This window comes from Zootoca vivipara, chromosome 16 (assembly GCF_965207765.1).
Source record: "Zootoca vivipara chromosome 16, rZooViv2.hap1.1, whole genome shotgun sequence".
In the NCBI taxonomy this organism is placed as follows: Eukaryota; Metazoa; Chordata; class Lepidosauria; order Squamata; family Lacertidae; genus Zootoca; species Zootoca vivipara.
This window is the reverse complement of record NC_142599.1, coordinates 5,064,721-5,082,121: the sequence shown is the minus strand read 5'-3', so window position 1 is coordinate 5,082,121 and position 17,401 is coordinate 5,064,721. Positions and strand designations below refer to the sequence as shown.

Below are 17,401 nucleotides of genomic sequence, written 5' to 3'. Positions count from 1 at the left end.
ATGATCCGTAGAAGACAGAACTTGCCCTATGGACCCCTAAGAGCACATTGTGCCTCTGACAATATGGATCTGAGGCTTCCCTGGAAAACAATAGATTCAGTTTGGGAGGTGGGATCTCTCTCACACCCCAATACCCCCCCCCACACACACCAGGCTGTCTGGTGCCCGGGGATTACAGGATGCAGCGCCTGTTAAAAAGAGAGCGCAAAAAACCTCTTTGCATATCGCCAGCTCTCTCGTTCACTCGGCCCAGGAAGAGATAAGAAATGTAGGAGGCTCCCCCCGGCCCTGCAGCTTCCACTTCCTGGAGGCTTCTGGGTCTCTCTGCCAGCCCGGCTATCAGCCCCTCAACACTCCCCAATCCGCACTCCTTGGACTCTCTCTCCGCCCTCCCCAAGTCAGATGCTGCCAGGGACCCCTCCATCTCTCCAGGACCCTTGCAGAGCACAGGCCTTGCACTTTTCTCCAACCCCCTCCGCGGCTCCTCTCATCTCCCCCCCCACCGTACACTCACGTGTACGTCCCCATGCACACGCGCAGCCTGCAGCGCCTGCGTGCTTGAGCGAACTCGTGACCCGCCATCGTCCTTCGCCAACATGCGCGCCTGGAAGAACCGGCCGCGGTCCTGCGCGGAGGGCGCCCCAAGCGCGGCTCTCCCGCGCCGCTGCCGCCTCCCCCGCCCCAGTGTTTACGTTCCGGGGGCTGCCATGACGCCTGCGCGCGCCCTCCCCCTTCCTGCCCGCCCCTCTCTCCCTCTCTCCCTCCCTCCCTCCTTCCCAGTATTCTCAATGCTGGGAAATGATTGTTGAAGGACTTTTTGCATAAGAAATACACACAACAAAAAGCACAACAACAACCCAAAAGCCCCCCCCTCACCGTCGACCGCCTCGCCTGCGCAGCTCCAGCACTTCCTCTGCCCCCCCACCCCGCAGCTAAAACACACCCACCCACCCCAGAAGTGCAGATTGCAAAATTTGCAAAAGGGGGAGGGAGAGGGGAAAAACTTTGCAGAGACCCGGATGGCCTTTTAGGAGGGGTGGGGGCTGGCTGCGGGTTTGTTTCTAGAGGCACTCGGAGGTGGGGGGATCCCCCCCTCCCAAGGTTTCCCCCTTCTCTTTCGTTTTCCAAACCTTGTGTGTGTTTTGGGCCAACCCCCCCGGCAGGAAAAGCTCCGGCCGAACCTTTGAAGCAGGACCCAAAGGAGGAACTGTTGACAATTAAGAGATGAAACTCTTCAAAAGATGGAGGCAGAGAAAGACTCTGGAAGAAGATTGGTGTGTAGTGATATGTTGTTATTATTATTGTGGTGGTGGTGGTGGTTTGGGGAGTAGGTTGGGTTGGGGGGCGGAGGGGGGGTTGTTTTCAAGCGATTTTGCGGAGATGGTTTGTACGTGGAGCGCGAGAGGCTGTTTGCAGGGCGGAGGGGAGCTGCTGGCGTATGTGTGTTTGGGGCTTTAAACCCCGGGCATTGTTGCTGTGTGTTTTTTAAAGTGCTTTGCAGGAAAACGGCGGCGCCTCTCACGTGTGATGGGGGGCACAACTGCTGCATTGCATCTCCCCCCCCCTTCCTCCTGCGACCCCTCGATCATGCGAGCAAAGGAGCCTAGGAAGGTCCGCTTGCAAGTTGGGCTCAAACACGCTTTGGGGGTTGTTGCTGCCCCCGTAGCCGAGCCAGCGTGTTTGTTGCTGTGTGTGCCTCTCTTTAAAAATGGGGGGAGAGAGATTTAACTCCTTCCTGGCCCCCTTTCCCCCAAACATTGACTGAAAACACTCCTGCCCCTCACCCCACTCTCAGCGTTGTTTTGTTTTGTTTTAATGCACTGAATGCCACGCTAGGTCTAGAAGAAATGGGGGGTGTAGTGGGTTGTGTTTTTGTTTTTTGCAAAAGTGAGGGGGGGCCTCTAGCCCATGAATCCCATGTTACATAATGCGATGTGTTTTTTAAGAGGCTGGCTTCCGGTGTGACTAGGGAAACAGTTGGATTATGTAAATGTGTGCCCGGGCTTGCTTGTTTTGCGTTTCTTCCTGCGAAAGAGTTGCTGGTTTTTCGTTTCCAACGTACGGGCATGAAAACCCCGCCATCGTGGGAGGGACGGGCTCCCTAATAAACTCACCCCCCACATGGCTGGTTTTCCTTGTTGCTCGTTTGAATGTGTACAGTTTGCTTCTGCGCTCCCCGCTTGCATTGCCGGATTTGCCCACCTGGCCCCTAATGACCTGACGTCTCAGCCCAGTCCTGGCGACGGGGAGAGTCAGCAGGGGTTCATGCTGGACTATCGACTTACAGTACAACATTCACGACTGAGTACCGTTCACACAACACACGCACACGCGTGCCCTGTTAATTTAGGGTTAGGAATCTTCAAACGGGGTTGAGGGCTAGACCGCACTCCAGTTGCAGAATACATTTTGCTTGCATTTTGAAAGCTAGGCTGAGAAAACGGGCTGTTCCCGTCCGCATGAGAAATGCGAGCTGCAAAGCCCTCTGGGCCCGTCCTTTCCCCTCCACGCTGACTTGCGCGTATGACCTTATTCTTGCATATTTATTTTTGTGTGTACGTGTGGCTCTTTTTCTGCAACGACCGAACTTCTGGTCTGTCTGCCCAGACCGCACACAAAGGGTATGTTTCGCTCACGGCCGCCCTTCAAACGAAGCGCTACCTATACAGTACACTTTTTGCACGTGTATGCATCGACGCACACGTGTATGTGTTGTGTTCTCACCACCACCACCTTCCCCGTCCTGCAGCGATCGATCGGCAGGAGGCTGTACGACGAGGACGAGGACCTCTCCGACGTGGAGGAGATCGTCAGCATCCGCGGCTTCAACCTGGACGAGAAACTAAGGAGCAAAATGTACCGCGGAGACTTTGTGCGACCCATGGAGGGGAAAGGTAAACCGTGGCGCGGGGAACAACGCGGGGCCTTTCCAAGGACTGGGCCCGAGCGCCGGCTTTGGAGACCTTTGCGCGCGCGCGTGCGCGTCGGGGGGGCGGGGAAGGGGTTTCCCTACCTGCCTGGCGGAAACCCCCGACGGCTTCTTTGCCCACGTGCAAATTGCCTGGTGAAGTTCGTATTTCCCGCCAGCATCCCCTATTCTAGGGGATCCGGTGACGAGGAGCAAGAGGGGAGGAGGAGAGCGGGCTTGGAGAAGAGGCAATGGCTGGGTGACTCACACCAGGGGAGCCTGGCCGGGAAGCGAACCTTTTGCAGACGTGCGCTTCGTCTGGCGCGCGTCTCTCGACATTCCGATTGCAGTTTGGCAATGCAGTACATGGAAATAAATAGAGAGAGATTTTTTTAAAGGAAGTGAAATGATTTTGCACACCCGATTTCTACCCCAGCCGCAGCCTCCCCGCCCGGATGTGTCCACAGCGGATGGCGGAGTTGACCTGGCCTGCCTTGACGCCCGTGTTGCAGTGGAAGCAGCAAGGCTCCTGCAGTCACAGGCACAAGGCACCCAACATCCCTCCTGCCTGTCGGGGGACCCTTGGGCCTCCCAGGTGCACGTTCCTCTTTAATTCGGAGGTCTTGTGCAGAGCTGAGCATGCTTCCTGAAGCCTTTGGAACGGGTTTGGAGGATGCTACTACCGGTAGCAACTGTAGTTTCTTGCGGCTTAAATCTGGAGTATGGGTGGTCCTTCCACAGTGCGTGACACCCCCCTCCCCCCCCCACTAGGCTGCAGGATTAGCCGTGGTGTTTAGGCTTGGGGAACCAGTTTGGGTTAAGTGTTATACAAGCAATTTACCATCCAGTTCTTAGTCCAGCCACTCTTGATTGATGGAATTTGTGTGGAGAGGGTAACAACGTTTAGATTTCTAGGCATTGAGTTACAGGAGGATCTGTCCTGGAGTGTTAATACAAGGGGGCTTGTGAAGAAGGCGCAGCAGAGACTGTATTTTTTGAGAATTTTAAGGAAAAACCATCTTCCACAAAAGCTGCTGCTTGCCTTCTATCACTGTGCCATACAGAGCGTGCTCACGTACGGTTTATGTGTGTGGTACGGAAGCTGTACTTCCCAGGACAGAGCAGGGCTGTGTAGAATTATTAAAACAGCAGAGAGCATTATTGGCTGCTCACTCACCACCTTAGAACAAATTTACACCACCAGGTGCCATAGAAAAGCACTAGATATATCAAGAGATCCAACGCACCCTGGTCACCATTTCTTTCAGCTCCTGCCATCAGGACGGAGATATAGAACAATGCAGGCAAGAACGAGCCGTCTCAGGAACAGTTTCTTCTCTAGAGCAATTTTGGCCTTAAATGGAAAGCCCGGACTTTGAAGTCATCTTATTTTACTTGTCATTTTGTAGTATAATTACTGTTTTTAATTAGCTTTTTGTAATTTTGGATTATGCGGAATGCTTTATCTGAGTGGATGTAGCAACCGAGTAATTTCGTTGTTCCCGCAAGGGGACAATGACAATAAAGATATCTTATCTTATCTTATCTTATCTTTATATAATTCTCTGCCACTCTCCCAAGCAATTCACTTGTATGTCTTCCTTTGTGAATATTGTCCTCTTTTCATGGAATGGCTCCTACAATGTAAGGCTCATTTAACCCAGTTATTATAATATGTAAATACATATATGTAAAAAAAAATTACAGTGTTTTTCAGCGGATTTTTTTTTCGTTTCATAAGTTCGTTGAATGGGTGCCAATTCCAAATACCCCACTTTTCCATTTTAGAATATTCAACAATAAATAGAAATCACACACAAATCCAGTGTAGTTTTCTGTGACTTTCCTCCCTGCTCTTCTGCGGTTTCTTATTTTTCTATCAAATTCTTACTGCATACCTTAATTCAGGCACACCCAAACTGCGGCCCTCCAGATGTTTTGGCCTACAACTCCCATGATCCCTAGCTAAGAGGACCAGTGGTCAGGGATGATGGGAATTGTAGTTCAAAACATCTGGAGGGCCAAAGTTTGGGGATGCCTGCCTTAATTTATCATTTTTATCAATTGATACTTTTTTATTCCCTTAGTATCTTTACTGCTCTTGTTTATATCATTCCTGCTAATGTTTACAGTTTGTTTTCATATATTCAATAAATTTACCCAATTTTGCTACAAAGAGTTTATCATCCTGTTCTCTTAATCTTCTGGTAAGTTTCATCATCTCTGCATATGCCATCAATTTTAGTTGCCAGTCACCTCTTTTTGGGGTTCTTTCCAGTTTTGTGCATATATCATTCGGGCAGCCGTGGTAGCATACATAAATAGATTTTTCTGATTTTTCGGCACCAATACCTAAAAGGAAAGTTACTGGTTTTCAAATATTTTTTTTCAATTCATTATAAATAATTTCCCAGAAGGCTTTTGCAAGCTTACAGGACCACCACACATGAAAAAAGTACTGTACACTCTTTCTCTTTACATTTCCAACATATATTGGATTTAGACTTATACATTTTTGCCAGCTTGGTAAGCGTCAAATACCATCTATACATCATCTTTACATAGTTTTCTTTTGACGTGTAGCATGCTGTAAATTTTAAATCTCCTTTCCAAAGTATATCCCACGCTGCTATATCAATATTATAGCCTATATCCAATGCCCAATGTATCATTGATGATTTAACCATTTCAACCTTTGTTTCCCATTGTAATAATAATTTATACATTTTAGACATTGTTGTTGTTTAGTCGTTTAGTCGTGTCCGACTCTTCTTGACGCCATGGACCATAGCACGCCAGGCACTCCTGTCTTGCACTGCCTCCCACAGTTTGTTCAAACTCATGTTCGTATCTTCGAGAACACTGTCCAACCATCTCGTCCTCTGTCATCCCCTTCTCCTTGTGCCCTCCATCTTTCCCAACATCAGGAGCCTCAGCTTCACGATCTGTCCTTCCAGTGAGCACTCAGGGCTGATTTCCTTCAGAATGGATAGGTTTGATCTTCTTGCAGTCCATGGGACTCTCAAGAGTCTCCTCCAGCACCATAATTCAAAAGCATCAATTCTTCGGCGATCAGCCTTCTTTATGGTCCAGCTCTCACTTCCATACATCACTACTGGGAAAACCATAGCTTTAACTATACGGACCTTTTTAGGCAAGGTGATGTCTCTGCTTTTTAGACATTACCTTTTGGTTATTCTTTAGCAGGTTTTTTTTCCTAATTGTGAGGTTTGAGTTGTAAAGCCAATTTTTAAATCAATCTTAAAAGTCTCATTTAGTTGATGATATTGTAGCCAACTTGGTAATAATCCACTTATTTCTTCAAAAAAAGGTTTTTATATTTACCCCATACTCTGTATAGATGTTTTCTAATTATATGTTGGTGAAACTTTCATGGATTCCAGTTTTCCCATGCCACAAATATGCATATCAGCCAAATTTACTACCATGTCCTTCAAGATACAAAATCTGAGTTCTTCAATAAAAACCACTCCTTTAACCAGCAAAGACAGGATGTCTTATAGTATAGTCTTAAGTCTGGTAGGGAGAAGCCACCTCTTTCTTCCGCATCAATCAAAATTTTATATTTTATTCTTAGCTTCTTCCCTTGCCAGATAAATTTTATTACCGGTATTCCTTAAAGCATCATGCATTACTGATCACTGGAGCGGTCTGAAATAGAAAAGTCATTCTTGGCAGAGCATTCATTTTTATGACTGACACCCGTCCTCAAAAGTTTCATCCTTCCCCATATTTCCAACTTTTTCTTGATTTCTCTCTATATTTTCACAAAATTATCTTGAAACAAATTTAATTTCCTTGCTGTTAAACATACCCCCAAATATTTTACTTTTTTCTCTATCATCAGACCTGTTTTCCCCTCTAGTTCTTTTTCCTACTCTCCTTCATATTTTTAACTAACATTTTGGTTTTACTTTTGCTGAGTTTAAGGCCTGCTAATTCACCATTAATTTTAAAAATTTCCAGCACCTTTGCAGTAGAAACCAATGGTTCTTCTAATGATAACATCACATTGTCTGCAAAAGCTTTCAATTTAAATGACAATTGTCCCACTGTAATTCCTTTAATCTCCTGATTATTTCTTACTTTTCGCGCCAAGACTTCTAGGACTAATATAAACAATAAAGGTGATAGTGGACTTCCAAATACAATATTAAGCAACTCTTAACAATTCCTGAGTTTAAAGTGTTGTTTATTCAATACAAGTAAAATAAACATGCTAAATTAGACCATTCTCTAGGGGATAATAAGAATTACCCATGCAAACTGAAAAGTTTCTGCTGCTGCAAATTACTGTGTTTAACATTTTATGGAAAACCCACATCACTAATGTAAGAAATTTCATTTGATTAATCTGTCTCTAGATTAATTAATAAAAATTACATTCATGTATTGATTACCAAGACATCAGTAAAATGTGCCTTTTTGAGACCCAAAAGCAATCTAAATTTAACTCTTGGTTCTGCCATGAGACTTACAGGGTGACCTTGAGTCTGTCATTGCCTGTGCATTATCTACCTCGCAGGGTAATTGTGTGGATTAAATGGTCTCTATTATATTCTGCGGGTTTGGGTTGGTTTTTTGAGGGAAGGTCAGGATAAAATGCAATAGGTTACTTTTATATAAAAAAAAGAAAAAAGCAGGAAGGAAGTAGTGAACTAAAACTCCTGCTTGTTAGATGGAAAGATCAATGTTCATTTTAATAAATACATTTATTTCCAAAGTTATAGCTATTGCTATCTATACAAATAAAAGGGGGGGAATAGAAACAGTAGTATATTAAAACAATAAAACTTAGAAACCAACAACGAACACTACGGAAGCATTGAACAATAGAGCTAAAAATTATACCCAGTAGCAAGACAACCTTAAAACCCCCTTAATATTTTTTTTTCATTACTTATGATGAATAGCTTTGAAAAATACAAAAAGGGGTCCCTGAACTCGCAGCTCCACGATTAAAATTTGCAGCCACCATTGCAAAGCAAATGACTACTTAATTGATAATTCCATAATCATATGCCACCAAATTCTTTCTTGCAGTGTATCTGAGTTTAAAAATTATATGTTTGAATCCCACCTTTCTTCCGTCAGGGAATCCCAAGGTGAAAGAGCCATAGCTCAGTGCTTTGCATGCAAAAGGTCTCAGGTTCGATCCACATTATATTTGAGCTTTCACATGATGGAAAAGTCATTTCTGGAACTATAGTGGAATACAGCACAAGTCTCGTGCTCACTTCCATATTATCTGCAAACTGCCCCCCCCCCCCCGAATTGAGTACTAAACTTGAGTACTAAACTATACTTCCAGAAGTGGCCTTTAAGTTTCATTGCATGAAAGCGCAAATATAATGCAGAACTTAAGACTTAGGGGGAAAGTCTTAAAAATGGGATAAGCTGCATAGTGGATGCAGCCATCCTGTTGATGTTCAGGTGGCTGCAGGTAGAAGGGGGATACTTTGAGAAAATATGAAGAATGTCTGAATAATTGTTGGCATTTGCTGTCAGCCACATTATTCATATACAACATTTTTCACAGATGCATCCCCCTCTCTCGTATTTTTCCTCCAACCAGATTTCACTTTTGAGTATGTGCAGCGAGAAGCACTTCGAGTCCCCCTCATCTTCCGAAGTAAGGATGGACTGGGAATTAAGTAAGACAGTACTCCTAATGTTTAACAATATATCTCTGTTTCAATTGGATGCGTAGCTTGCCCCGTCTCAAGGGCTTGGGGTGGGTAATAAAGGCCGCCGGTGGCCTTTCTGAATGAAACATACACACAAGGGCATACAAGGCCAGGCTTCTTTTTTGGGGGGGGGAATCTCCAAAGGAAGCAAATCCCGAAATAGAGGGGCTGGCTCCGTTTTGGAGTTTGCCTCCTTTGGAGAGTCTGCAAAACCTGAGCTGGGTCTTCCAGAAGCAAGACAGAGAAGATTTTTTTCAGATGGTGTGGCATCCCTTTTTAAAGTACCACTTCTCGACTTCCGGTCTACTGCACTGGCGAGACAGGAGCTGTTCTTCCAACAAGAGCTAGAGGTTCATGGGTCCCCCACCCCATTGTGAAGGCCCCCTCGGGTCTGGATGTGGCAGTCTTACTAAGCAAATAACTGCTGCTGGCCTCGTAAGCCTAGTAGTAGCGGCTGAAGGTGCCTGAGCTGTGAACAAGGAAGTCATAACATTCAAATCCTGGTTGTGCCATCAGTGAAGTAGGTGGGCTACTCAAAACTCAGCCCCCAAATCTTCAGTCTAATATGGAGGAAACCAGTGCTGACCTACTTAATAGGTCTGCAGTAGGAGAACTAAGTTAGTGTCTAACATCCTTCAAATGCTCAACATGTATACACAGTATTATTATGAGTTTGGGGCGGGGCAGAACCCACCTGTGAGGGGGAAAGAGTACAGAGAGCCCCCACCCATCTTGAGGAGCAGCTCTTCCACCAGCAGTAGCGTCAGCGGGGAGGGGGAAGAGTCCAGTGAGGAAGGAGGAAGAAGGGGACGGGGCTCTGGCAGCATAGGAAAGCCCCTGCTGCACATGGGACAGGAAGAGAGAGAGGGGGAAGAGGGGGAGAAGGAAAACACGGAAAGAAGACCCTTTTTCCCTCCGGTTCCGGAATTACGCAGGAGGAAGCGGAGGAGGAGATTTGGGGTGCCCCGATTCTTATGTTGGAAGAAAACGCGGGAAGCGCCATTCCAGGGTTCTGGGTCAGACTAAGAGGATGTATCCTATATAGCTCTAGCACTCTAAATAGCCTGTACTCAATAAAAGCATGAAAAGGCAAAGGTCTGGAGAGTCGTTACTCTAGAGTAGTCCCAACGCTTCCTCTGTGACACCACCCTTTGCTTTTTCTGACAAATCCCAGCCACCAAGTCGTTCTTTTCAATCCCTGAAATGGCTAAGTTTAAAATGGGCAAAACACATTTTTTACAACCCTGGGTTGGCCTGTGGAACTCACTGCCACAGGTACGATGAGGTCCAGTAGCCTAAAATGGCTTTTGAAAACATTAATAAATGGACCACCGATCTGCAACCCCCAATACACAGAAGCATAGCTCCCATGCTCAGAGATGATATATTATCCGCCTGAGCATCTGATCTGAAGAATTAAGAAGCAAGGAGGGGGATATTAATGCCCTCATGGGGAGCTTTTGTGTAGCGCGTAGCCAGCCAAGGTCAGAAGGCAGGTTGCAGCACTGAAGGAGAATGGGGCAGCCCAAAACTGTACATTTCCTCTTGTCTGTGTTTACCTCCCTGAATTCAAATTGATCCCCCCCTCCCTTTGCTGATTTCAGGATGCCGGACCCAGATTTCACTGTACGAGATGTCAAGCTGCTAGTTGGTGAGTTTGGTTTAGATGCGCAGCTTTTTGTGCTTTGGGGGTTAGGGAGAGAGAAAGAGAAATTACCTCTGTTGAAGACTGCGTCCAAAAGTATTCAAATGCCTGCATATTCCTTGCATAAACTGTACAAATAGGCCCACAAAAACGACTAGTTCATACACCTGTATTTCCCTGGTGTGCCCACAAATAACCTATGTGACTCAGTTGTCTACCTCTCCCTACCTGTGTTAAATTAAACCTCCATATTCAAAGGTAGTGTACCCGAGTATTAGATTCTGGAGACACAACTGGGCCTCCTGGGCCGTTTTCAGAAAGTGGTGGTGGGGGATGAGTGTTCAGACCCCTGGGCTCTCACTTGTGGGGTGCTTCAGTGTTCCGTCCTTTCCCCAATGCTTTTTAACATCTATATGAAGCCGCTGGGAGAGATCATCAGGGGGTTTGGGCTGGGTGTTCATCAGTATGCGGATGATACCCAGCTCTGTCTCTCTTTTAAATCAGAACCAGTGAAGGCGGTGAATGTCCTGTGTGAGTGCCTGGAGGCGGTTGGAGGATGGATGGCGGCTAACAGATTGAGGTTGAATCCTGACAAGACAGAAGTACAGTGGTACCTCGGTTTATGAACACAATTGGTTCCGGAAGTCTGTTCATAAACTGAAGCATTCGTAAACTGAAGCGAACTTTCCCATTGAAAGTAATGGAAAGTGGATTAATCCGTTCCAGACGGGTCCATGGAGTACTCAACCTGAAGCGTACTTAACCCGAAGCATGGGTGTAATTGGTTCCGGAAGTCTGTTCATAAACTGAAGTGTTCATAAACTGAAGCGAACTTTCCCATTGAAAGTAATGGAAAGTGAATTAATCCGTTCCAGATGGGTCCGTGGCATTCGTAAACCGAAAATTCGTAAACCGAGGTGTTCATAAACCGAGGTTCCACTGTACTGTTTTTGGGGGACAGGGGGCGGGCGGGTGTGGGGGACTCCCTGGTCCTGAATGGGATAACTGTGCCCTTGAAGGACCAGGTGCGCAGCCTGGGAGTCATTTTGGACTCACAGCCGTCCATGGAGGCACAGGTTAATTCTGTGTCCAGGGTGGCTGTCTACCAGCTCTATCTGGTATGCAGGCTGAGACCCTACCTGCCCGCAGATTGTCTCACCAGAGTGGTGCATGCTCTAGTTATCTCCCGCTTGGACTACTGCAATGTGCTCTACGTGGGGCTACCTTTGAAGGTGACCCGGAAACTACAACTAATCCAGAATGCGGCAGCTAGACTGGTGACTGGGAGCGGCCGCCGAGACCACATATACCCAGCCAGATGGGCAGGGTATAAATAAATAAATAAATAATAACAACTACTACTATGGTTGCTTTCGTGGGCTTCCTGGAAATACTTGGCTTGATCCTCAGGTCACACCTTAGCATTCTTGTTGTGCCGCGTAATAGCCTGAAAGGGTTTGGGGTTTGGGATGAGGAGGATAATATCTCTTTCTGTTATGAAAGTTTTCTGGTAGTGTCACTTGGAGGAAACCTTTATTTACTGTGGGCGACCAGAGACACGGCTGCTCCCAAGCCAGTTGTCCCTTACCATAGCATTTTCCCACTAGGCCACATAGGCTGGGGCAGGTGGGAGTTGTCCAAAACACTCAGAGGGCACCAGGTTGGTGAAGACTGATTTAAGCAGTAAGGTAAAGGGTAAAGGGGCCCCTGACCATCAGGTCCAGTCGTGTCCGACTCTGGGGTTGCGGCGCTCATCTCGCTCTATATGCCAAGGGAGCCGGCGTTTGTCCGCAGACAGCTTCCAGGTCATGTGGCCAGCATGACAAAGCTGCTTCTGGCGAACCAGAGCAGCGCACGGAAACGCCGTTTACCTTCCCACCGGAGTGGTCCCTATTTATCTACTTGCACTTTGACGTGCTTTCGAACTGCTAGGTAGGCGGGAGTTGGGACCGAGCAACGGGAGCTCACCCTGTTGCAGGGATTCGAACCGCCGACCTTCTGATCAGCAAGCCCTAGGCTCAGTGGTTTAACCCACAGTGCCACCTGGGTCCCTAAAACCTGTAGGTACAACTAAAACCTTGGGGTTTTTAAAGCAGAGTTTGGATGGCCGTCTGTCAGGGATGCTTTAGCTGAGATTCCTGCAATTGCAGGGGGTTGGGCTAGATGACCATCAAGAGCCCTTCACAACTCTTTCATCCTACGATTCTATGGTTTATATAAATTGAGTTTCTCTTGAACTAGGTTAAACCTGGGACAAGAGCAGCAGGGAATGGCTGGCTTGATTTTGCCAAGCTGCTGTGCCCCCAAACTGATGGTGGTGAAAGGGTAGCATTGCAGCTTCTGGCCTGGCATACATTAGATCACAAATAGAGCCGCTAGGATCCCACCTGGCTCTCTAAAGGTCCTGATCCTTGCCTGCCTTCTCAGTGTCCAAGCTGTTGCACTATCTGCTTGCCTGCAGGATAAGCGCCGCTGGCAGAGAAGGGCTGGCAAGTGAGGACCTTTGGGAACCCTGAAGAGCAGGTGTGGGACACACAGATATGTACAGTATTTGGCACTCTGTGAAATGTGGCCCCTGTCAGTGCCCATTTTTAGTGTTAGGTCAGAGGCGCTGTGTGTGTGTGTGTGTGTGTGTGTGTGTATGTCAGCCTGAGCCAACATAATAAATGTAGATGTGGCATACTTTTTAACAACAAAGCAAAGTGAAATAGAACAATCCTTAGCATAGGACCACTGGGTGGGGTGCAAGTGTTTCAATTCCTCGTGCCACACTTTTTGCAGAGAAAAATGCCTGCATTACTTCATTTTAGCCTCACAACAACCCTGCAGGGTGGGTCTGGGAGAGAGGGAGAGTGATCTTGAAAATCTGAGCTAGCTGCAGCCCTTTGAAGGATGCCTTAATGGCTGTGAGGTCTCGTGTGTGTGGTCTCTCTTTCTTGCTTTTAGGATCAAGTTTATTAGCTAGAAGCCTTTCCATCTCTGGGCCGCAGCAAGGAGTTAATGGCACCACTTGGATTTAACAAGCTAGAGTAATTGTCTCTTTCCTTTTAAAGGGAAGTTTAATGGTTTTCTCTCGTCTTTTTTGGGGGGGGAAAGATGCCCACTTCCTTTTCCTTTCCTCTCCCCTGATGTCACAATCGGAACCCTGGCAAGCTTCTCTTGCCATTGTGAGCCTGATCCACCTGCCTGATATGCAGGGAGCTGTGAAGCCTTAAGGAGATGCTGGATGCTGAATCGTTTTCTAAACCTAGTAACTAGGATTTCAGCTTTTTGCTCTGCAAAGTCTTTCCCGTGTGAACTGCTATGTGGGTCCTTGTCTTGCGTGTCTGAATTCTGGGGAAGCGGATTCTCCTTGGATAACTTGCTTATTATTGCTCCTGTTTTGGTTTTCAGTCTCATCAGGAAACGCTTTCCATGTCGAATTGGCTACAGAACCCAGAGCATTTGACACCTTGAACCGCAAGGAATTCTGGGGGTGTGGGGAGAAGACACGGCATAAGGCAGGCATCCCCAAACTTCGACCCTCCAGATGTTTTGGACTACAATTCCCATCATCCCTGACCACTGGTCCTCTTAGCTAGGGATCATGGGAGTTGTAGGCCAAAACATCTGGAGGGCCGCAGTTTGGGGATGCCTGGCATAAGGGTTATCAGGTTGCCCCATTTTTGAGAGAGAACAGGACCTGGGACACACTGGCCCCATTCAGACACTACCACCCTCCCCAAAATGGGTTGGCCTTGTGAGCCTCAGGCTTGCATCCTGTTCCTCCCCTTGCTTTCAGTGGTGGAATGGCTCCTTTCCTGAGCTACTGTCAAAGCACCCGTTGCAGTTTCCTCCAAACCCAATAGTTTGCACAAACTGCACTTAACTTGAGAAATGGGGCCAGCAAATGCTTCTGCAGGGAGGCAAAGAAGCAGGCTGCCCTCCTCCTGAGCAGCACATTGATCAAACTGAAGAACTGAATCAGCGTTGCAGGGCTTGACCCTGAGAAGCCATCAGACCTGGGCATCCTTGCCCGGGGACTGGAGGTCCCCACAGCCTGGGGTGCTGGATTTATTTCAGATGCCCTCACCTCTCACAGGGCCACAGCAGCAGCAGCAGAGACGGCGGCAGGAGCTTCAGAGCATCTTGCTCGACTAGCTGCCCGTGAGCACATGGCAATGCCTGTGTGGATCAGCACCTGATGGCGATTCAGCTCCCATGCAGGCCACAGATCTTCCCCAAGCTACGGCCTTCCTTTCTGACATGTAGAAACAGATCTGCAAAGGATGCTGTTGGTTGGTTGTGTCACCAGCTCCCTGCTGGGTTGGAGGTTGGTGTGGCATTCTTTGGGTATCTAAAGTTGAGATCGAGCCAGTAGTATAGTGACACCCCGGCCCCTCCTGCCATCACCCTAGTTTGAGCCGTCTGTTGTCTCCCCAAGGCCCATCTGCCCAGCAGCTGATGCCTCTTCCAGCTGCTCCCGTTCCCATTGCCTCTTCCTCATCTTGCTTTGGGCCTGATTTTGTAGACTTCCATCTCCAGCTCTACCCAAGATACCTGCCTAATCCCTAGCAGTACATTTCAGCAAAAGAATCCCAATGCCATCACAAGTCAGCCGGGCCCCGGACACTCATTGGTCTGGCTTCTAATATCTTGGTAGCTGGGATTAACCAACACAAAAATGCTTAACATTACATTACTGTGTTTTGCTGCCTTGCATTTTATGGATTAAGGGTGTATTGACATGTTGAAAGACGACATGGTGTTGCATGGTTGCTAGCGAGCCACAGCTAATTGTGCTTCTGGTGAAATACACCTGGTGTGCAGGCAGGGCATACTGTGGCTGCATTCACATAGAACATGGGCAACCAAAATGGTCAAAGGCCTGGAAACGATGCCTTATGAGGAATGGCTTAGGGAGCTGGGTATGTTTAGCCTGGAGAAGAGAAGGTTAAGGGGTGATATGATAGCCATGTTCAAATATATAAAAGGATGTCATATAGAGGAGGGTGAAAGGTTGTTTTCTGCTGCTCCAGAGAAGCGGACACGGAGCAATGGATTCAAACTACAAGAAAGAAGATTCCACCTAAACATTAGGAAGAACTTCTTGACAGTAAGAGCTGTTTGACAGTGGAATTTGCTGCCAAGGAGTGGTGGAGTCTCCTTCTTTGGAGGTCTTTAAGCAGAGGCTTGACAGCCATCTGTCAGGAATGCTTTGATGGTGTTTCCTGCTTGGCAGGGGGTTGGACTGGATGGCCCTTGTGGTCTCTTCCAACTCTATGATTCTATGAAGCCAGGAGTCGCTGAGATGACGCATTCCAGATGTTGGAATGCAACTTACATCAAGCCCGGCCAGCATGGCTAGTGAGTAGAAGTGGTAGGACTTTTAGCACACACCATCTGGAAGAGTACCATGCTGGCTACCCCTGTGCTTAAAAGTAAAGGAACTCCTGACAGTTAAGTCCAGTCGTGAACGACTCTGGTGTTGCGGTGCTCATCTCACTGTATAGGCCAAGGGAGCCGGCGTTTGTCCGCAGACAGCTTCCAGGTCATGTGGCCAGCATGACTAAGCCACCTCTGGCGAAACCAGAGCAGCGAAACCTTCCCGCCGGAGCGGTGCCTATTTATTTACTTGCACTGCGTGCTTTTGAACTGCTAGGTTGGCAGGAGCTGGGACTGAACAACAGGAGCTCACCCCATTGCGGGCATTTGAACCACTGACCTTCTGATTGGCAAGCCCTAGGCTCAGTGGTTTAGACCACAGCGCCACCCACATCCCTACCCCTGTGCTAAATTATGGCTTATGTAAGAAACCACAAATAGCCTCACAGACGATCAGACAAGCGAAAGTTGGTTTCTCCAGAGATTGTTACAGGTAGGTAGCTGTAGGTTAGTCTGACTTTGGTCTCCAAAGATTGGGTTGCCTTCCAGCGGCAGTGGCTGGACAAACAATGGTTAGTCTCCTAGGCTGGGTTTGGACATGGAAACAAACCACCCTTTGCCCTAAACAAATCATGGCTTAGTGTTGTGCATGGGCCAGGCCATTGATGTGCCCAAAGAGGTTATGTGCCTCAGTATTGTCATAGTGTTTCATGCCCAGTGGGTGAGTCTTGGCTAATGGTGTTTGTGATGAAATAGGTGTGTGCTTTGGGCACACTCCTGTATACTTTTGAAGTGTCCCCTTGTTTCTCATTGGCAATTGCTTGTGCTTTTTTGCTCACGTTAATACTAAATACATTTCATGCATTAAACTATGTTTTACAGTTAAAACTGTGAACATGCAGGAGGCAGTGACGGCCACCAGCCTAAATAGCTTTAAAAGAGTGCTATTGAAGGCTCCTGGCCATGATAGCTGTGCTCTGCCTCCAGAGTTGGATGGTCCGATGCTTCTGAATATTGTTGCTGGAAACCACAGGGAGGGGAGGGTGCTACTCTTGTGGGCTTCCCCCAGCCATCTGGTTGGGCGCTGTGAGCCCAGGATGCTGGACTAGGTGGGCCATTGCTGTCAGGAGTATGGGCAGGAGTCAGGCTCTGGGGCCTGTAGTGCTTTGCAGGACTGGGGCCTGCCTCAGCTTGTGCTGGAGAAGCAAGGAGTGGCCACTCAGGTGAGGCCACTTGATACCTCACTGCACCTGGTGGCAGGAGCTGGGAGGGATAAAAGCTCAGCATTTCCCTTCAGCTCTTTGCCACAGTAATGCTATCCCTGCCTGGTTGCCTCTGGCCTCTTGCTCCTTGGACCCTTGCCTTGCCGACGACGCCTTGCTCCTTGGACCCTTGCCTTGCTGACGCCTTGCTCCTTGACTCACCTGGATCAAGTGCTATCACCTGGATCAAGGCAAAGAGAGGGCAAAATGGTTCTGATCAGCTGTGGTCAACTTTCTGACTCTAGTGAAAAGCACTTATCTCAAAGGTGTTCGCCAAGGCAAAGAGCTTCAGTTTGAGGCTTGCGCATTATGAATCATCTATGGCCAGATTCCTCAAACTGTTGATAGCCGAGGCACATACTGTCTCCCCCCCAAATTAAAAGTGGAGGCTCAGGTTCACTCATTCACCAGAAGCTTATTTTTAGCATGTGTAGGAGGAAGAATTTTCCTTTGCTCCCTCATCCTCCCAGTGCTTTTGCATGAATCACTGATCATATTGGATGGAGGCAGACCT

At 47.7% G+C, this 17,401-nt stretch overlaps 1 protein-coding gene across 3 annotated transcripts in view; it reads left to right on the top strand.

Annotated features, from left to right (window-relative positions):
* Positions 1 to 710: 710 nt before the first annotated feature.
* KDM2B (lysine demethylase 2B) overlaps positions 711 to 17,401 on the top strand; it is a 91,289-nt gene continuing 74,598 nt past the window's right edge. For 2 of the 3 annotated variants that reach the window (XM_088659412.1, XM_060269258.2), the window contains exons 1-4: positions 711 to 1,274; positions 2,750 to 2,894; positions 8,505 to 8,583; positions 10,221 to 10,267. In XM_088659412.1, coding sequence (XP_088515538.1) covers positions 1,242 to 1,274; positions 2,750 to 2,894; positions 8,505 to 8,583; positions 10,221 to 10,267 — 304 coding nt within the window. In that variant the 5' untranslated portion in view covers positions 711 to 1,241. Of the gene's footprint in view, positions 1,275 to 2,749; positions 2,895 to 8,504; positions 8,584 to 10,220; positions 10,268 to 17,401 lie in introns of those variants that run through there. The other variant, XM_060269259.2, reaches the window with a different exon arrangement.